Genomic DNA, 20,761 nt, shown 5'->3' with positions numbered 1-20,761 from the left:
CGCTATTGTGAATCGTAAACCTTGCTACAACACCAGCGCAGTATACAAGCTATAATTCTCTGCTTTAATGCACGGAAAACGACGAAACCCATATTTACACAACATTCAAATATCCCGCTGGTTGGGCTAACCATTCCCCCTCTCACATCACTTGACTTCTCTGTTGTTCAGAGCATCGGCTGTAGAGAAATGATAGAAATGTTAGTATTCAAAATATCGGTGTGATGTCGTACGCACACTGTAAAAGCTTTCGGCGGATAAAGTATGCGTAATTTATAGGAATAGGCATTTCACTGTCGGTCATTGACGCGCCACGACACACCAAATGACATATATGTACTTCTTCAGTTTCGGCTTGAACTTGAAAATTTACCACCCTATGGGGGCCCAAGACCAACGTTAAAGGGGCACTGCACTCAAAAAATGATGTGGTCTCAAATTGAAGAGTAGAACGAAAAAAAAATTTTGGCCGCAGCCGTTTTCTTCAGAACGCCACCGTAATGGAGCTGCAATTTATTGAAATTTCCAGAGTTGCAGCAGTCGCGGCTCCGGATAATCTCTTAACCCGTTACATGGCACGATGACTTCATCGTCGCACTTGCTCGACGCGATTACGCAGTCACGCAGAGGACGAGCTTCAGATAGTTGTCAGCCGATGTTCTGAAGCAACTATGTCTAACAAATATCATGTGTCTGTATCTTCCGCAAGACCACTACTCCAAAGGTTGTGCACTGTGCAGTCAATAATACATCTTGAAAATGACAGCAGTATCTGCATCAATATACAACTGTAACGGCATCTCAGTATCATTCAACTGGCAAATACTATAGAGTCGTGACAAGCTCCAGACACAAATCCTCCTGACCTAACACCGTACGTTGAGCGCCGCCTTGGTGTGCAAGACATGAGTCATTCATAACATCGACTGACAACTATCTAAAGTTCGTCCTCTGCGTAATCGCGTCGAGCAAGTGCGACGATGAAGTCATCGTGCCATGTAACGGGTTAAGAGATTATCCGGAGCCGCGACTGCTGCAACTCAGGAAATTTCAATAAATTGCAGCTCCATTACGGTGGCGTTCTGAAGAAAACGGCTGCGGCCAAAATTCTTTTTTCGTTCTGCTCTTCAATTTGAGACCACATCATTTTTTGAGTGCAGTGCCCCTTTAAGAGTGGGGGACGGATTGCTGTTTTGGTCATGATTCTAGCTACAACCCACGCTAACATGGTATATGAGCGGATGGCCATGACGGCAAGTCGGCAAGCAAATGTTGGGTAAAGAATTGTGAAATAATGATTGGCGCCCGTTTCAAGTACAGTCATATGGGAATAAGATGAAGTGAACATAAAATTCTGCCTTCAACTTAATACAGATACTGCAAGCTGCCGTTGCGAGAAACGGCAAAGCACGGCTCGGTTATTATGACATATATCAGCGGCTTTTGATTTTTAATTATTCGTTGTGGAAACCGTAATGTGTACAACATTTCAAATCTTTGTCCGGTGAATGTACGTACTACCGAGCGAGATAGTGTAATGGTTGTGCGTCCGGCTTCTCGATCGGTAGGTCGTGGGTTCGATCCCCGGCCGGGTCAGACCAAAGACTCGAAAACTGGTATCCGCGCCTATCCTGCTAGGCGCTCAGCAATCACGGATAGCATGGAGGAGAAAAAACCCGGGGGTGCAGACTAGACCAGACCACACTATAAAGGCCGTATCGCATCTCCGTCGTCAAAGCATCTCGATGGTGCAGGCGAAAAAGGATACCACATCTCTCTCTCTCTACATAGGCCTACTGCTCTCAAAGCAACGATGGTCAACAAACTGCGTTTATCTATTAAGCATAGTCAAACAGCAATACATAAGTTACCATTTGAAACCAGGCAGAGTGCTGATTATTAACCTACTGCGAGATACTGAGATAGTGGCGTCTGGAGTGTTTTGATAACCTGATATAAACTATACAGCAGGGAGGCTGTTATTACAATCACACTGCAATGTAGGCTACATCGAATATTTTACTATGTGTGGATACTTCTTACGTAATGACGAGTAAAGCTAATGCTTCAGACGTAATAATGAGCAGTGGCGTTTGAAAATCAGACCTTTGTGCTACCAGTCACTAACCTCTACCTTGTTCAATGTTCACTGTTCAGTTGTTCACGTTGTTCACGAATGTCGAGTTTATGTCATAAGTCTTTTGTACAAATAAAAAGTAATCGTTCTTGCACAAATAAAGCGATTAGATATCGGAAGTATAGTCGATGACGATTAGGCTGCTTCGCAATTTTTCGAATGTATTCGATCGCGATTACTTGAAAATGCTGTAATCGTCGTAATCGATTACGATTACTACCTTATTACTACCCCATGTCTGGTCCTGACACATAACTGCCATGCAAACTATAGACCCAACCTCCATCGGTAGTAGGTGCATGGTGTGTGCACCACCATTGCTGCATAGCACTACTACGGGACGCCCTGTTAGGCTGATACGTTAATAGGAACCGATCCCCTCTTCGAAGATCTGAACATACCGGATCAGGCACTGACATTCGGTGCTCAAAACTTCGATTCTCATCGGGCCACGAAGCAGAATTACTGAGAATCATATCCTGGAAGAGTGTACGAATGATCAACCAAGGTATGAGTTACGTTATTTCATGTAAAATACCAAGAGATGATGGCGAGAGTCTGCTGATTGAGGGATGTCTGCTTTTGGGTAGGGCGAGACAATAGATGCGCCCCGAAACCCGCGCAAATCATCCACATCGCTGAGCAACCCAAATTTTCTGAAAATATACATGCGTGTAAAAACGACTAAAATGTGTGGGTGCGTGTTCAATGCAAGGAAATGATAACTGCTATTGACAGTCAAACTACTGCAGAATATAATAGCTCTATGACACCGAATGGCGGTATCAGCATCAGTAGTAGACATTCGTATACGCCAATAGGGTTCTTAAACTTAAACTTATTAGACCGCGATCAAAATCTCGCAACCCAAGCATCACACCTCAAAAGTGTGTGCTACGTTTTTACGGCCACGGCCATGTATGACATATTTAGAGAACACGCTGTATGAAACATGTCCGACACGCGATTTCAAATTGGGATGCATTATTTTACTTTGAGGATCGCATTTGTACTACTGTCAAGTGTCCACTCAGATTCCGAGGATGAGACTTATCGGTGCCGGGCATTTCGAAGACAGTAAAGGACCATACCGATATATCGAAGGTTTTGGCCAGCCAGCGACTCCCAACACTTGGGTAGGAATTCTGGAGTCGGCCTCGAACCCGCAATCCATTGATGTTGCAGCTGTGGATTATATCACTACGCTATCACGACCAATTTGTGTAATACAAAGGTCGTCACAATTTCATAATCAGGCCAAATATTCTAGGAGCGAGATTTTTAAGTGTCTCGTATTGGCTATTAGCCTACCCAACATTAGGGTTACCATATTTTGGATCGGGAAAGGAGGTCACTTTTACCAAATCAGAAAAGTTAGTTGATCAACATTAAAATCAGCCGATTTGAATATTTTTGCTGAACAAATTGCTGGATTGATTAAAAAAAAGGTCATCACTTTTGTTCGACTCCCGATTTGCGCATTTTCTACTTAAAATTAGTGGTGTTGACTAAAAAAAGGCCGTCGCTTTCAATCGAACCACGAATTTCCTATTTGGAGTTCGGTTTATTAGCAATTTTTATCAGTTCAATACATCACAAAATTGCGATACAATGAAAAGATAGGAAGGTGGCGAAACGACTTGGAGTAGTCTTTGGAATCAGACACCCACCTTAGCCTAGCTAGGCGATGTAAAGGAGAGGCTTGCACATTGAATGAACAGCAAAAGAAGATAGTATAGAAAAATGCAAGCGACAAATATATGGGGTGGCATGTCACGGAAGGCGAGATCGATAGGTTAGGTTGTGGTCCGGTAATGGGCCAGTAGTTTAACGTCATTAATGCCCATTTTCACTCGAATCTATCCATTATCTTAGCTCTAAATGCTGTAAATGAGGACGATTTGCCAAAAAGAAGGACAGTTAGGCGCCATCGTAGGACATTTTCATTAACGTGAAAAAGGAGGACAAATCCTCCTAAAGGAGGACGTATGGTAACCCTACCCAACATACGACGATGCATATTGCGATTTCGTAACAAAGTTACCTAGACCAGCGGTTCTCAACCGGGGGTCCGCGAAGCAATTTCAGGGGGTCCGCGAGACCTCTAAATTTTTAAAATGGCTGATCACGCATAATTTTCGTTTTATTTTTTAATTTGAGAAAGCAGTAGGCAGTTTCGCACCACAACTGCTAAAACCTCATGACTCATATCATCATCATAATCGTCTGACATGAACTATCGTAGTGCGGAAATTCATTTTTATTGCCAATTTTCCAATAACCTGCTGATACATACGTATTGCTGTTTAGAGACGTTCTGTTGGGGTTTGTGAAAAAAATAAAAATATGGAGATAGTAACGTCCATCAGGGTGACTTCTTAGTGTCTGCGAAACCTTCTCGATTTGAAGTTGTCAGTCTCATCAAATTAGTGAACAGTGGTTTGAATTAAAAATTTCCGAAGTATTTCCCTAATTGGTCCCAATGTAGGGATTGAAACCTCGCCACGAAATCCATTTTATCTTGTGATATACCTAACCACTATTTGAATAGCTTCTTGGAGGTACAGGACTTCAATATAGAATTGTATAGTGTAGTCATATTGAAATGAATCCGATTATTTTCAGCTGACACTCGTCATTAATCGGACAATGATATACTTGTTCTTAAAGCTCGGCAATCAGATTTGGCGCATTCTTCTTGCGGATGCCCTATCTTCAAGGCAAATTTTTTGATGCGCAAGGAGTGTTTCGTTGCTATCAAAGCATTACGCCCCAACCCTGAAATTCATATCACCAGTTATATTGGTACGCAGCCTTGTCTTGTTAATGTTCAATTGTTCATGGTCGAAAATGTTTGCTCGTAAATATATAACTAAACCCGAACAGAACAAGTCGTTTTATGACAGTCCTTCTCAGGTTGGAAAACTTGGATCCATTCTTTGGCGCATAAAATTTGTAGATTAGATTAGATTAGGATTTCACTTTGACGGTGGAAACTCTCTGCAAATCGATAAAAATGCCATCGCGGACCGAATCCGGCCTGTGGTCCGAATGTTGCCCGTCCCTGCGCTAGATGCTGGACGTCATATGTTCATAAAATATATGTTTCTTCATTTTGTTGCCATAAATGTTGCGATCCCACCAAAAGTATCGTCGGAAGCGTCATGCGTTAATATTACGTTAGCCTCCATCTACCTTTGCGGAAATGGTTTTTGGCACTCCTCGTTTCATATCAAAACAAAGACGCGGATTTTCAAGACACGACCACGTACTTCAAGAAACACAGCAGCAAAATTAGATTTGAAATAATAAAAGTCTACCAATTTCTACATAAATAGTATGATGTTATTTTCAAGAAAAATCAATATTTTTCTGTTTATCACAAGCCTATACAGTTCATAATTGCACAAAACAAATGAAGGTCGCACCATAATAGAGCTAAAATTGAACTAAATCTTGAGGGGGTCCGCGAGGGTCCGTGACGGTCAAAAGGGGTCCGCGAAGCCAAAAAGGTTGAGAACCACTGACCTAGACATTCTCATTCCACTTCCACTTACGTAGAAAATGGAGGTGTTGATTCCCAACCAATACTGTTTAAATATGTACTAAGTATAAGCCAAAGTACATAGCATTGTTGCTGCATTGCCTAAAACGTTGATCATCTTTGGTTTCACCAATCTCTCTCCTCCAATTGAAAGTTTTGGATGTCACTGACCTTTTGTCTCGCATACCTCCAGGCTTCCACCAATTTGTCCAGTGATGTTGCTGTGCGCAACAGTAGCGCGTTGATATAATAGTAATAATCAAGACAAACGCGATGCTAGCGGTTGGTTTCATTTCGAGAATGCTGTCTCTATAGTTGCATCGTGTCGTTGCTAAAATGTCACTTAACGAGTGGGGCACTGACAGGTCTATATATACGGAGGACAGCATAAATATTATGCTCAATGCCCTCCCTGTTCATATCTGATATATTTTGAATTGTTTAGCATCGTGTTGCGTGCTAATGCATTATTCATTTACAAATAAGTCATTTCCGCATATATACTATATAATTACATTACATTACAATAAAATGCCACCGTAGTCACCTAGGAATTGATCTCGATATAGAAAAATTGGGCTTATACGTCGGGGGATAATATGCCGCACAAAATAAATAAGTAAACGATGCCGCGGCCTCTGTCAGCGACGTAAGGTTATCGCCTTTAAATATCAGATGTATTTTGAATTTTCTGCCCGTAGTCTAAATGTCAATCATCACGTTATGTAAGTGTTGCAATATCGAATTTGACACATTCGGTAGACGCAATGATCAGACTGGATCGTCGATACAGTAGTGTACGATTATCGAATGTGACGAATGTCACATTCGATAGTACGATACTAATTAGTTGCGTCGTGATTGGGTATGGACAAGATCGAATCGGAATGAGGAGCGCCGGAGCCTACGATACTTAAGTAGCCTATCGTAGGCCCCAGGAGCGCTAATGAAAAAGAGCAATCGAAAGCGTCTTAATGCACCAGTCTAGAAATACGAGACTTCACCCTAGAGAGTGTCATTGTACCGTAAATGGCGGGTTTTGTTCCATTTTTATACGTTGTATATTTGTGAGGTGACTTAAGTCGCGACCTGTGTTTTATTCTCGATTTCATGTATTTGGAATCGAATAAACAACCTTGAACGCAAAAAATTCGGCCGAAACGTGACAGCGTGATACCAATTGCTCAATTAAGAATGAGCTTATAAGTAAGCCTATAAGATAGAATTGGCATTTCATAAGGGCGGGTTCCAATTTCGAATCCCGACCTCCCCCGCGTACGACACCGCACACGACTTATTACCACCACAATGGTCACAATTCGACTACTGATCGGAAGAGGGTTGGCTCGATTATTGAAACATTAATATATCCTTATTTCAAACACGAGACTGACCTTATCTCAAACAAAACTGACCTTATTTTGAATATAGTTGAATGTGTGTTGTTGTTTGTGGTAGGCTATTCATGGTGTTTGTCGAGCACTATGGTCAATTGGTCATTCACACCAGGCCAATTTTCATTTTTGCCGACTTGTATAAGAAACCGCTTACACGGGTGAGATGGCGAGGAGGTGCCGTTTAAGTATAGGGATTCTGGAGTCGGTCGACCTGGATCGGACTCGAACCCACAACGCACTTGGTGTTGGAGCTGTGGATTATACCAGCACTACGCTATCTCGCCATTGTAGAGTGTGTGCCTTGACCTCCAAGGAACCCATAGTGTACCACAGGTCTTTCCAAGTAAGTGGTTCTCAACCGGGGGTCAGCGAAGCATTTTCAGTGGGTCCGTGGAACCTTAAAATTTGTAAAATGATTGATAACCTAATATGTAGTTTGTTTTAAATTAGAGAAATCACGAAGCACTTTCGCTTCATAACTGCTAAAACTTCAAAACTCACCATGGTCAGTAGGCCATGAGCACACATAAACAGAATGGTCGTCTGAGATACCGGGCGAACTCATTTTATTTCCCAAATTGCCAATAGCGTATACAAACATATAACTGTTTAGAGTTTTTGAGTTTTTTGGGGATTATTGGGAAATTTTTTTTGGAAGAAATCCATTTTCTACTGTGATATACATAGCCGCTATTCCAGAATACCTTCAATATCAGCTGCTTTAGATATAGAAATGACTATAGGCTAGGCATTATATTGGTGTCGTATGTTGCGATCAGCGGGGTTACGTGACAGTCGAAAGGGGGTCCGCGAATACAAAAAGGTTGAGAATCACTGTTCTAAAGTCTTGTTGCGCCACCCTTCCATGCGGTCCCGGAAGCGCGAAGCGCCAAGTGGGAAAACCAAGAACACGAGTTCTACTGATTAGGAATTTTGTCTGACCCGGCTGGAGATTGAACCGCCAGTCTACCTATCAAGAATCCACCATTACACTATCATGTCTGTCCCGCGTCCGTTCTATAGGCCTACTTCGAACAAGTTGTGCGGATGAATTTTGTAATGATATGGTAAGTATGATAATATCATATTTAGACATATAATCCACTGGCTCTTAACCGGACCAGGTGCAAGACTATAAAGAAAGACCTGCAAGGCTATCTACACCTTCTTTGTCCTTCGGTAAATGTAAGCTACATCATGCTCCCATGGTATGCATATGCATGTACACTGTACAGATCGTGCGTATTGTGTGTATATCATGAGATCATATCATCACAAGACGAACGAGAAAGATTTCGATCTGACAGATCATGCGGCCATCTCGAATTACTTCAATGAATATTTTTTGCAATGTAGGGAACAATATCGCGTCGTCTATTACAGTGGTTCTCAATCGCTAGTCCGCGGTGCCGGTTCGTGGCAAGTTTCCTGAGGTTCCGCCAAATATATTCGAATTTTACAACTAAATTCCAAAATGCAAGAAGGCGGATGCCTGTCCACCCAGTGTCCATAAATAAGGAAAATAAACATCAAATTTTAAATTTGTTCAGAAGTGTGGGACCCATTTTGCATGGTGTCGCAATAGAGAGTTTATGTCCGGCTTAGGCGTTCGTCACAATGGTACAAGTGTTATACGAAACTGAAATAGTAGCCTACAACTCGTATTCGGACAGGGTTCTGTGTGAATGCTACGGATACGTTTGAACAACCTTCAATTATAATCAACTCTTTGCAGTATAATACAGCCTATAACAAATAGCAAAGTCACATTTCTTTTAAAGGACACAACCGAACAATCACAGTAATTAAGTCACTTCAGAGATGCCACTGAGATATTTTGGAAAAACCTAGATTTGGACGTTGAAAAAACCCAGAAACCCCCAGATCCTATATTTCACTCAAATTTATATGATATAGCTGCAAAACAGTGACTGAGAGTCATCAATGACAGTTATACGGACATAAAAGAAGTTTTATCCCTTGATATTGAAATCCCAACTGTTCCTTTTCATACTATACATTTTGCTCAGTTAAATGAGCAAATCCATCGAAATATGATGCTTTCCTCTCGACACATTGCTACGGGCATTCGGTATGGAGGGGGGGGGGGGGGTCAATACGTAGTTTATTATATATCCGCAATGTTTGTCACAATGCTAATCCCCATCTATGATGAGGATGATTTTAGGGTAGTTCCAGTGACTGTGAGCTGACCAGATAGATTAAAAATAGCTTTCGATTCATTAAACCTGAGACAAGCACTTTTATCTGGGATGTTTGGTCGAAAAAGAAACTGCCAGATCACGAAATTCAGAGTACATTTGAATTTGACAAACCCCTCTCCCTCTGAATAACTTGCCCGGGTGCCCAAACTGTCTCTTTGAGTGTCCCTGTTGAAAGTGAATATACTCTGATGTCAACATGGTAAATTAGTTAGATCAACATTTGATCTTTCCATGTGCATGAATTGCATACTTTACAGCAGTTACATACTATTTACTGACACACAACGAATTTGTTGCAGCGCTAGCATTCAAGTCCTAAATCGTTTTGAATTGCAAAACAAATGCTCCAGAGTTGCCTTGTGAAAATGACTTTCTGCGACCTAGTAGTCAGTATTCAATTAAGCTCTCTCATCACGCCAAGACCTCTCATTTTAATAGTTAATGGGTCTCTTTAGACTCAATCACAGTAGAATCCGTCGATATTATAAGACCGCACTAAGCTAATAATCAATTTTGCGCCGTAAAATTGACCTGACAAACATGATGTTGAAAAAAACCCAGATTTCATGCACAAAAACCCAGAAACCCAGGTGATGCTCGAAAAACCCAGATCTGGGTGGAAAAACCCAGGAGTGGCATCTCTGAGTCACTTGAGAGAGAGAGAGAGAGATATGATATTCTTTCTCGCCTGCACCATCGAGATGATTTGGCGACGGAGTTGCGATACGGCCCCATGAGGTCATCTAGTCTGCGCCCCCGTTTTTTTTTTCTCCTCCATGCTATCCGTGATTGCTGAGCGCCGAGCAGGATAGCTGCGGATACCATTTTTCGAGTCTTTGGTATGACACGGCCGGGGATCGAACCCACGACCTACCGCTCGAGAAGCCGGACGCATAACCATTACACTATCTCGCTTGACTTCAACGCAGATTCCCAACCGCTGCTCTCAGAGTCGCACGCGGCTCCAAGGGAGCCTTCTTGTGGCTCTGATCATAACCAATATATGCCACAAAATATGATAGACGACAGTTGTTCTCTGTTTCTATGAACAGATATAGTCAGTTTTTGTATATGAATGCTAAAATAAGGGATATTAGTTATACGTCTATAGCAGTCCAAAGCCGCTTTCTGAAAGCCGGTAAAGAGAATTCTTGCAGACTATAGCGTCAATCGCATGGATGAACAATTGAACAGTGAATATGAATACCCGTTAGACAAGAATATATCTTGAGCTTGAGTTTTACTGGTCATAGACATATATATCGTCCCTGTGAAGAGTAAATTTAGACACAATTTTACTAACATCATAATAACAGCTCATAGTCAAGTAGGCCTATAGATTGCAAAAAGTCCAATACGCCAAGGCTATTCTGGAAGGTCGTATACGCTAAGTCCAATATTACTCGGCGTATACGACCTTCCACAATAACCTTGGCGTATTTACGTCGCGAAATCCTGATTATTGATCGTGAACTCCCGCGACAGCCCAACCGTTAACATCGCTGGCCAACCAATATCCAATGATGAAAATGCCAAATACCTCGGTGTTTTACTGGATTCAAACATGTTTTGAAAGAGTAACATGCAATCGCTAAAACCAAAATTATCGAAAGTGTATCTGTTCCGCCGCCAGATTCGCTCCCCTTGTCGATTTAGGTTTTGCTGCTCTTTAATTATTCCAATCAAAGTTACAATACGGATTTCTTTGCTGGGGAGCTGCCTGCAATACGACTGACACACTGCAACAACTACATCTGATTCTCCGTATCATTGCCAGCAAGGCCCCGAGGGGCCTGGATCTGTATAACTGATAAATCACTCTCAAAAGATTTTGTGTTCCTGACATAGAAGATAGGATCGAGGAAGCTAGAAATTGCCAAGTTCATCTATCACTTCCAATAGGTCACTGTCCCACATATTTCAACGACTACCTGACCTCGGAATCAAAAGCAGACAATTAGGCCTACAATACACACTACACAGACGCGCGCAGGCTACTCGAAGAACAACTATAGTATGGTATACCTCTACCATAAGATCAGGATCGAATGCAAGAAATCGCATCGCTCTATCCTTCAGTATGCCGGACCTCGGATATTGAACAGCATCTCGCCGGTTATCCGACAGTCGTCGAGCATTTCCACATTCAATTCGAGGTACAATATGTACTGAATGAATACTAGCCTTGTCAGCCCTCAAGATCACCGGACCAAAATCAGACATTTTGACCTCGCCTATCCCCACATGCCACATTTCATTCTCGTCGCTTCCTTTTCTGAAATCTTTTTTTTGATCCAGTCTGCATGCCTCTTATTTTCATGCTCTACGCTATGCCAAGGTGCGTGTCTGACTAAAAGACTACCCCAAAAGTTGCTTCGGCACCCTGCTACCTTTTCATTACATCGCCTCTTGAGCTATTGAAATTTTCATAAGATGATGGGTTCGGTGTACAGGCTATGACGCAAAAACTAAAATCAGTGTTGTTGATTGGCCGAGATGTATTTGCGGAAGAATCGTGAACGTTTTCAAATTTTTTTTAAATAAAAAACAGTTCGACGTTCGTCAAGGTTACTTCTTTCATCCACGACGCACTCGGTATTGCAGTCTGAGTCGTACTATTGTTCAAAATATTCTTTTCGACTAGTTCCAATCAATACCCGTCGGTATCGTACTTCGCGCCACCGCACATTATATCCACCCTTTGTATCAAAAGCGAGCTTCAAAACTGGGGATGACCCTTCACAAACCACATAACACGGAAGACGCAAGCCTTCTCCCTCAGTGTCTGTATTTTTTCCAAGCTTTTTCGACTCCTCGCTATCGTTTCACTGTATCTCAGTCTTTCTGCGCTTCAAACGGGTTAAAACGCCAGACATACTTAACCCGAAATGCCACGCCTCCCTCAAAAACCGCCCGCATTCCCCACACCCAACCACACGACAGCCCAGTCTCGCGATGACAACTCGAATTCATTTCACCACGCCAATCGTAAAAGCGCGCCAAACATACGCGCGTAAAGGCAGAGTCGCTTCATCACCAGGTCATCATCATCATCAGTCGCATGTTCCAAGCGGGTTTCATCGCGCTCCGGACCGGACAAAGCATCGAATGAAGGCAGAGGGAAGATACAACATATTTTACAGAAAATGAAAATCGACACAACACAACGACCGTTCACTAGTAGTATAAGAACATATAATTTGAAAGTATGAATCGTAAGAAAACATCCCGGGGCCCGCCGCGACCCACAACAGTGACATCGGACGAGAAATCGGAAATCGTATCGTAGCGAGACCCGAGTTGCGGCACAGCCAGACGAGATCAGTAACCGATGGCCTTGCCTCGCGTTTTTTCGGTTTGCTGGTGATGGTGGTGCGAGGAGTGGCCGGCCGCCTGGTGCTTGCTGGCGCCGGTGGGCGTCACGTTAGACGAGGTAGCGGCGGCGGCAGCCTTCTGCTTCAGCATCGTCCAGTCGAAGATGTAGTCGTACTGGTGGTTCAGCGTGCGGAAGAGGATTCGAAATAGCTGAAACGGCGAGGTATTCAGTTAGACGTTGTTAACAGTATGAAGTCGTGTAGGGAAGTTGAAATGTGTCTCTGCTAGTCCTAAAATTGGTTTCAGTTTAAAAATATTGTTGTTGTTGTTCAAAATATTCTATTCTCTTGTGCTCAACATCACTATATTCCTCACTAGCTGATACGGCTTCAGCTATGGTAATAGCAATCCACGGAGGAAGAATCAGCTGTTATGAATGGGCGTATTGCCTTGACGCGCAATGGCCCTGGCCCAGACACTGCCAAGACACATCCCCACAAATTCAAGCTTTACGGGAGATAGTTTTCCAGTAGGTACCGTGTCACTGTTTAGCTAACCCCCATATCGATTCTTTAGCCGCCGCTGAAGTGTTGTCAGGTATCGCGCGCCGTTCATAGCTTAAAATAGAATGAAAATGATAATATTGATATCTTTGTATTTGCATTTTTTTAATAGGATATTATTTCTATTGTGGTAACTAACTATGCCCGACGCCCATGTTAGAGAGCGCAGCGTTGTACTTGTGTAAAGTTCTAAAAACGTGGTTAATCTGTGTGGCCTATTTTAACACGATGTAAAATTCATAGCATTCATCCGGCTCGCAGCCTGTACGACTTTTGAAAAGTGGCCCGCGACCCGTTTTGAGCTGGCGACCCCTGGTATAGAAACTACAATTTCAGTAGTGGAAAAAATCGTCTGTCGCTACCCGAATTGAACCGTCACAATTAACATAGGCCTACTATTAAGATTCGAGTGCACGAATCATTGTGCCTAGCCCTAGTGATAAACAGGATTGGGAAAAACGACATCAGTACACGAATCTGAAGCGACTATTGATTGCAATGATTTGAGTCGATTTTTTCAAGTACCCAAATCAGTAACCTGCAACTAACAATCTATTAACAAAATTTATTGTCTCGATACAAATTTTTTGTAACAAAATTACTGTTTCAATACTTTCTTCCTAGTGTAAGAGCATATAAATTAATGACATGTGGTCAAAGTCATCAGCGCTGCTACGAAAGTAGTAGCAATGCTGTGTAATTTGACTACTAGTAGATAGTACCTTTGCTTTCAGCACTACATTCATACATTCACTTTCGTGTGACCCTTATCAAGAGTTAACGGTACAATAAGAAGCACATAGAAAGAGGTTCAAACGAAAGTGGCACATGAAAAACCTTTAGTTAATAAATTCTACTGCAATGAATGTAGTACCGAAAGCAATATTCAAGTTTAGTACCGCCAGTCACATATTCAAGCAGACAGTAACGAAATGGGTCATAACTACTTCTAATGGAGTCTACAAAATACAAGGTCTGAAACGAACTAGTTATTGGTTTTGAAAAGTATATTTAGTCGAAGAACCGCATCCTTTTGGCAGTCGGTGGTGGCAGTTTTTTGAAATTGCGAGATGTATCTTCGCGACTAAAGCGAAATCAATAAAGAGGCTGCATGTAGATATCGAACAAATTTTGGGCAGTTGCTGCTGTGATGGGCGTTTTGTGCAGTTATGACGATTTCACAGATAAAAGTGATGCAAACTCATTTCAAAACTACTTTGCACTTTTCAAAATCCAAATTAAGTAGTTTTGCAGAGAGAAGGATGTCAAATCAACCATGTATGCAGTCTACAAGCAGATAGATAACTATCGACTACATCTGTCGGACCGTTGTTAATGACAGTCTAAATCAGTGGTTCCCAACGTGGGCGATTTGGCGATCTAGGGGGGCGAAAATGACGAAGGGGGCGACAGGGGGGCGAAAATGGACAAAGGGGGCGACGGGGGGCGAAAATAGCGAAGGGGGCGATAGGGGGGCGATGACGCGTAAAAACGGCTGACCTTTTTTTTTTTTTTTTTTTTTTTAGTCATCCACCTAGCAATGCGGAGCGAAAAAACGTTATTTTCAGCTCTGAGCGGAGAAAGATGACCTTTTTTTTTTTTTTTTTCAGTCAACCCGCCGGTGATTACAGTCTGTATGCCCAATTATCGGTGCACAAAATTTGGGGGGCGATGATCGGTGTTGACCTTGAAAAGGGGGCGATGGGTCGAAAAAGGTTGGGAACCACTGGTCTAAATCATTTCAAGGATATACCTGTCGCAAGTACATATAGTCTGGAGCCTCCTCGAAACGCAGACCACGGCAGTAGTTTAGATACATGGCGAATTCAGCAGGAAATCCCTTACACAGAACCTGAAAGTAATGCAAAATCGACATTAGATTTAGGTCGTTCAACGTTACAGCCAGTTTGCTGGAAAATGAGCTGTTAATCCGAATGCCCAATGGCATTACATAGTTGTGGTCATTTATGACTAACAAATGTTTTTGCTAACAGCCTGCCGATTTATGGCACATCCCACTTTTGCTATGGAGTTTTATAAATCGCTGCAAATGCAGCTCAGATGACTATGAGCAACATAGATAAACTTTAAAAGTTATGCAAGAATTTAAAATGCAACTGGTTCACGCTCTGAAACCAGAATCTATTGGTGTCTGCAATATTGGAATCATAGCAGCCCCAGGAGGAAGCTACCTCCCTAAATTCGACTTGTACTTCGCTATGATTCAGTAATGTGACAGGAGATGATAGTTAAAATTGATCTCTCTACGTCTTAGCTTCTGGTTACATGCCTTACAATGAAATACCAGTAGCCTTGACTTGCAGAGAATGCACGGAGTCATGTGATTGGATTGGAAGCAATTGGAATGGACACTTTCAACTCAGTGCATTGGTCTGAAAATACAAGAGTTCAAACCGCAGCACAAAGTTCAACGATTTATTGTTACTTGGAATCACAGACTACGAATTGCAATATTTAGGAAGAGTGATGACATCGGAATTTTTGGGAGTCGGGATGAAGTGACAAGTAAATTCTGCAAGTTCGATATTCATGAGTCAAAATTCACAGTCACAAGTTAACTATGTGGAGAGCTTGAGCTGAAATGTGACTCACAATCTGAAGTCTGAATCACAAATGCTTGCAGAGTTGCATAAAATAAGCCCATTCTTACCCTAAAAGAGATACTGGGTGTGTCTGACAAATCAGAAACTGGTCACGATATTGGAGTATGTGGTTGCTATACAATAGTGGAAGACGCAAACGCAAAATGTAAATTGGACAGTTACGAGAACAGAAATAAAAATTTACAATGGATATTCATACATTTGCCTCAAACTGACAAAATATATAGCCTACTGAAGAACTTGCCCAAGAAAAATATTGACATACAGAGCCTTCGGCATTTAGAAGACAGATTGGTAGAGTGTTATTAATTATGTGATAACCCAATAAAACGACAAATCGAATCGCCTAAAAATAGATTATATATTTGGTTGAGTTGCATGTTATTTGTATGTCAGCGCCATACAGATAACCTAGTCCTACAAAAGGAAATCAAATACTGTAAGTCAATTTCCTGTGTCATCCGACCATGGCTTAATGAATGACTGTGTGACATATGAAAAGGAAATAGTGAAACCATAGCAGTCATAAAATGCCTGATACAATAACAGAAAATTTCAACATTTCAATTTCGTTCTTGTCTAGTCTGGTCTATCCACTAAAACCGCTGTTTCATTTTCATATTGAGGTTTGTTGCTCGACCGTATTAGTTTTTGATCGAATCTGTCCATTTTTCAAATTCACGATATACAGGAATGGATAGCCCAATGAGATGAGCATAACCCACACTGGATGACTGACAATGTCTATGACTGTAAATGATTAACGGTGTCTGAGAATAGATGCGAAAAACAACACCAGACAGACATGTTGTCATATGACAGCGTTATAGATTAATCTGATATTCACGAAATGAGCATTGATTACTTAAGAATCCAATTATAAAACCAAGCATTGTGAAAGTGCAGAGCCAATATTAACAGATCTCCTTTCAAGCAAATAACAAGGATCGATATCCATGAAAATATTCATAAGTTGTTTAGTGAATAACCTAACTTTATAATGCTAACCAGTGCTATTACACTAGGTGTGTTCACTGACTAGGCTCATTTATCCGATCAATACAAAGATTGGACATGAAATATTAAGAAACCTCACTGTCAATACCGTCATGGTATAATCCTTCATTAGTTAGGACCTATTCATGCTTGAATAGAACCTGAAATTAACCAAGCTCACATGACCTCAACTCCTTTCAAAATTGGAGATTACATGATTGGATGTAACCCAAACAATAATGATAAAACAGATGTTACCTTGATGTGGCGTGGAAGGGGGATTTGTAGAAATAAGTTCAGACCGGTGACACACACATATGATAATGTGATATCATATTCAGTTGACCCATAACCTATATCTGAACGGTGAACGCACATACATCAGAACGCCAAAATTATCGCAGATTCATAACATAGGCCTACATCTTTGAACAAAAAAATGACATGACATTTAAAACCGGCAGTGACAAATTCAAGACCGCTACACATAACGCATAGCATTTGTGTATATTTGAAGGTATTGGTGGGGGGCACAAATGAACCAATTCAAATTTAGTCAACAGTAATCCAATAGTGTTATTCTAAATCAAGAATAGTTACTGTAACCACATTGGAAAAGATGTAATAGTAATAGATTGTCCCCTATTGTGCCAAATAGACGTAACTATTATTATCCTAAAATTACTGTAGACTGCAGGCATCAATATTCATTGAATCAAGTGGCAGCTAGGTGCATTTAACGCTTGACGCCTACCGGGTGGATAAGTGATAAAGGTCACGAAGACAAGATCTTGATCCAGTTAAAAGAGAATGGAGCTAAACGCTATAGTTGAGTACATAAAAAAGTCACATTGAGCTTAAGCGATCTCTTAACTTCGATTATTCAAAATTTTACACTGGCGACATCATATTTGGTGATACCATTGTCATTACGCAATGTTTTTCCCAATTCTAGCTACTAATTGCTGACAATTACCTCTGACGAATGTTAGCCGAAATTATTCAGGTTTATTTCAATATGTAGGCATTATAATTCAACTGCATATTGAAGTTCTGTAAAAAAGTTTGATAGACTAAAGATATATTGGTATATATGTTAAAAGATCTTACCTCAACAGGAGTGGACATCTTTTTCTCACTGATCCGCTCGTACTTCTGCTTCTTGGTCGCTGCTTTCAGCCCTTGCCAAGGCAGAGACGTACGGTTGAAATACATCAACACATACCCCAACGACTCCATGTCGTCGCGCCGGCTTTGTTCTATTCCCAAATGAGCGTTGATTGAGGCGTAACGGGCAGTACCGGTCAGATTTTTGTCTTCCCTGTAAGGGATATGCTGTCGGGTGCGGCTGTCGCGGAATTTTTTCGCCAACCCAAAGTCGATTAAAAAGAGTTTATTACAATGTCTCCCGATTCCCATAAGGAAGTTGTCCGGCTTGATATCACGGTGTATGAAATTCTTGTTGTGCACGTACTCTATCCGGCTGATCATCTGATCGGCCAGCATGAGCACCGTCTTCATGGTGAATCGTCTCGAGCAGAAGTTGAACAAGTCCTCTAAACTCGGCCCGAGAAGATCCATCACGAGAACGTTGTAGTCTCTCTCCTGCCCGAACCATCTTATGTGCGGAATCCCGACGCCAGAGTGTAGGATCTTATAAACTTTGCTTTCGTATAAGAGTTGCGGATGCCGGGCCTTTTGGGATTCGAGCTTCGTGGCGACTTCTTCCCCGTTAGCGATATTTATTCCGAGGTAGATGTCACCAAACGATCCACTGCCGATTTTCCTCACCAATCTGTACTTTCCCCCGACGATAAATTCATTCGCTGATTTACTAGAACTCGCCATTTTAAAAATAAACTGAAATTTCAATTCAAGATAGCAAATCAAGCTAAATTATATGTGTTCACCTATCTGAAACTGCCAGTGTGTAGGTGGTACCATGTATAGTGATTCAATAATGTGGGATGCAGTTCGATTACTGCACCAAAGTAGCCATTATTTCAACTCAAATAATAAACAAAGTTATCTTGTTCAAATACCAACTGTCAATAATTCCTGTTGATGCGAGACAAAGACTAAGCTTAATGACATTTATACCAGACCAAGTTAAAAGGGCACTGCTCAATATTGAACAAAGCATTAGAAATAATGACGTTGTTACAACAGAGTATGGCTGGAATAAATGTCAACTGTGCAGTGATGTAATATAGGAATTCAATAGTAGTGGGAACAATGAAGATGCATATTATGTGTAGGGCTGTGTAGCCAATAATTATAAGATAAAGTAGGCATTAAATCACGTTTCTCATACCTTATTATGTGTTCACCGATTCATGTCACCACACTATATATTGCAACTGAATAAAGAGAATTGAAACAATTTAATAACAGTCACTGAATGTAGCAGACATCAGTTACGATTATTATATGTCAAACTTTTATTTGTATGCAACATGCCGTCGTACTATTTGTTATAGCCTAATAAATTCGTATGGAAGTACCAGTGCGTATGCGACAACACTGTCACTCTAGGCCTACATAACAAAAGAAATATCAACCCATAAGCTATAACATAGTGACAGATGTCTTCAGAGTTCACCAACTCCGGAGTTGTCTTCGGAAACACTTATAATTAACTAGAATGTTTAAACCAAAGAATCCAATACAGTTGATTTACTCAACAGCATTGTCGCATCAAAATATACTTCCCTCTGAATTTACATTTCCAGCAATCGATTTGAATTTACTTTCCTAGAATTAAGTAAAGCATTGGTTAAAATGGAACAATCCACATGGATATTTCCAAGAATAACTGACATTAATAGTATTAAAATATCATCTTTCACAATGATAGATGAATTGCGGCAAATATACCAAACTAGTGTAAGGAAGAAGTGATAAATAGCCAATAACTACCAGACGTAAAATGTTCTAAGCATTAATTATTGGACAGAGAGATATAGCCTACTGATAGGCCTATTCAATTATCACAGTCTGATTCAAGGATTTGTTCACAAATACAGCCTCTCAAGAACTACTTGAATGCCTAATTTTGGTCAACAGAATTACAGTAATGACGATTTGAATACACAAAATTTACAACCTGAAATCTCTGATTGACGTCAGCATTGTGTCACTATGCTTCATTCTAACGCATATATGTTCGTATCGTATATAATTCATATTTTACATTTAGCCAAACCCCTAACGTTTATATTGGGTTATTCGTTGAATAGTGTATTCATATTGAAATGAACCCAAATATTTTCGGCTGACACTCGTCAGGGGTAATTGTCAGCAACTGACGAGACCCCTGATGAGTGTCGGCCGAAAATATTCGGGTTCATTTCAATATGAATATACTATTCAATTTTATATTGAAGTTCTGTACCTCTAAGAAGCTCTTCAAATAGTTATCTGTTGAGTAAATAACTATACTTATTAATGATCGGTATATCGATACACTCTGAAGCTATCAAACAAGTTTACAGGCCTGTTACAGGCTTGTTGGGCGGGTAAAGGTACCAAGGTTAAAAAAAATCAATACAACAGTATTAAAATAAACTTTGGTAAGTAACGTATGTCTCGAGACTGGTAGATCTGCTAACAGCTAATCAAATCAAAATCAACGGAAGCTGTTTAAAATTACAAACCGCGAATCCCCGAATGCTGGAACTGAGCGTGGTAAGAGAACAAAATCGTATCTGGTCGTGGAGAAGTGAGCGTTGCCCTCAGTTTAAACTTCCGACAACCTTTCCCTTTTTTCGAAATTCAGCGACAACCCACGAAAGAGCCAAGCCCCTCAACGCGTCACCGCCGTGTACAGTAGAACCTGTGGAGCCTAGCAACAACAGAACAAAAAGAAAATAACGTCCATTGCGAGAAACCGGATCCACAGACCCGGATCTGATTGCCGTCACAAACAACGGACCATCAAAGGAGTTATTATAAAATACT

General features: G+C 41.1%; 2 protein-coding genes across 2 annotated transcripts; both read right to left on the bottom strand.

Moving 5' to 3' along the window:
• Nucleotides 1–50: 50 nt before the first annotated feature.
• Nucleotides 51–6,050, bottom strand: LOC145453526 (uncharacterized). Its single transcript, XM_080331494.1, has 4 exons — nt 5,853–6,050; nt 2,676–2,793; nt 2,539–2,616; nt 51–179 (listed from the first exon to the last, which is right to left on the bottom strand). Exons 1-4 carry the CDS (start codon nt 5,972–5,974, stop codon nt 168–170), a joined length of 330 nt encoding a protein of 109 aa, XP_080187620.1. The 5' UTR covers nt 5,975–6,050; the 3' UTR covers nt 51–167.
• Nucleotides 6,051–12,253: 6,203 nt separating this feature from the next.
• Nucleotides 12,254–18,752, bottom strand: LOC145454420 (casein kinase I-like). Its single transcript, XM_080332415.1, has 3 exons — nt 17,912–18,752; nt 14,935–15,033; nt 12,254–12,828 (listed from the first exon to the last, which is right to left on the bottom strand). Exons 1-3 carry the CDS (start codon nt 18,647–18,649, stop codon nt 12,625–12,627), a joined length of 1,041 nt encoding a protein of 346 aa, XP_080188541.1. The 5' UTR covers nt 18,650–18,752; the 3' UTR covers nt 12,254–12,624.
• Nucleotides 18,753–20,761: the final 2,009 nt, after the last annotated feature.

Source organism: Botryllus schlosseri, chromosome 13 (assembly GCF_051294905.1).
Source record: "Botryllus schlosseri isolate E-star chromosome 13, Bs_hap1, whole genome shotgun sequence".
In the NCBI taxonomy this organism is placed as follows: Eukaryota; Metazoa; Chordata; class Ascidiacea; order Stolidobranchia; family Styelidae; genus Botryllus; species Botryllus schlosseri.
Note: the sequence above shows the minus strand (reverse complement) of the source record. Positions and strands in the feature narration are given on the sequence as shown.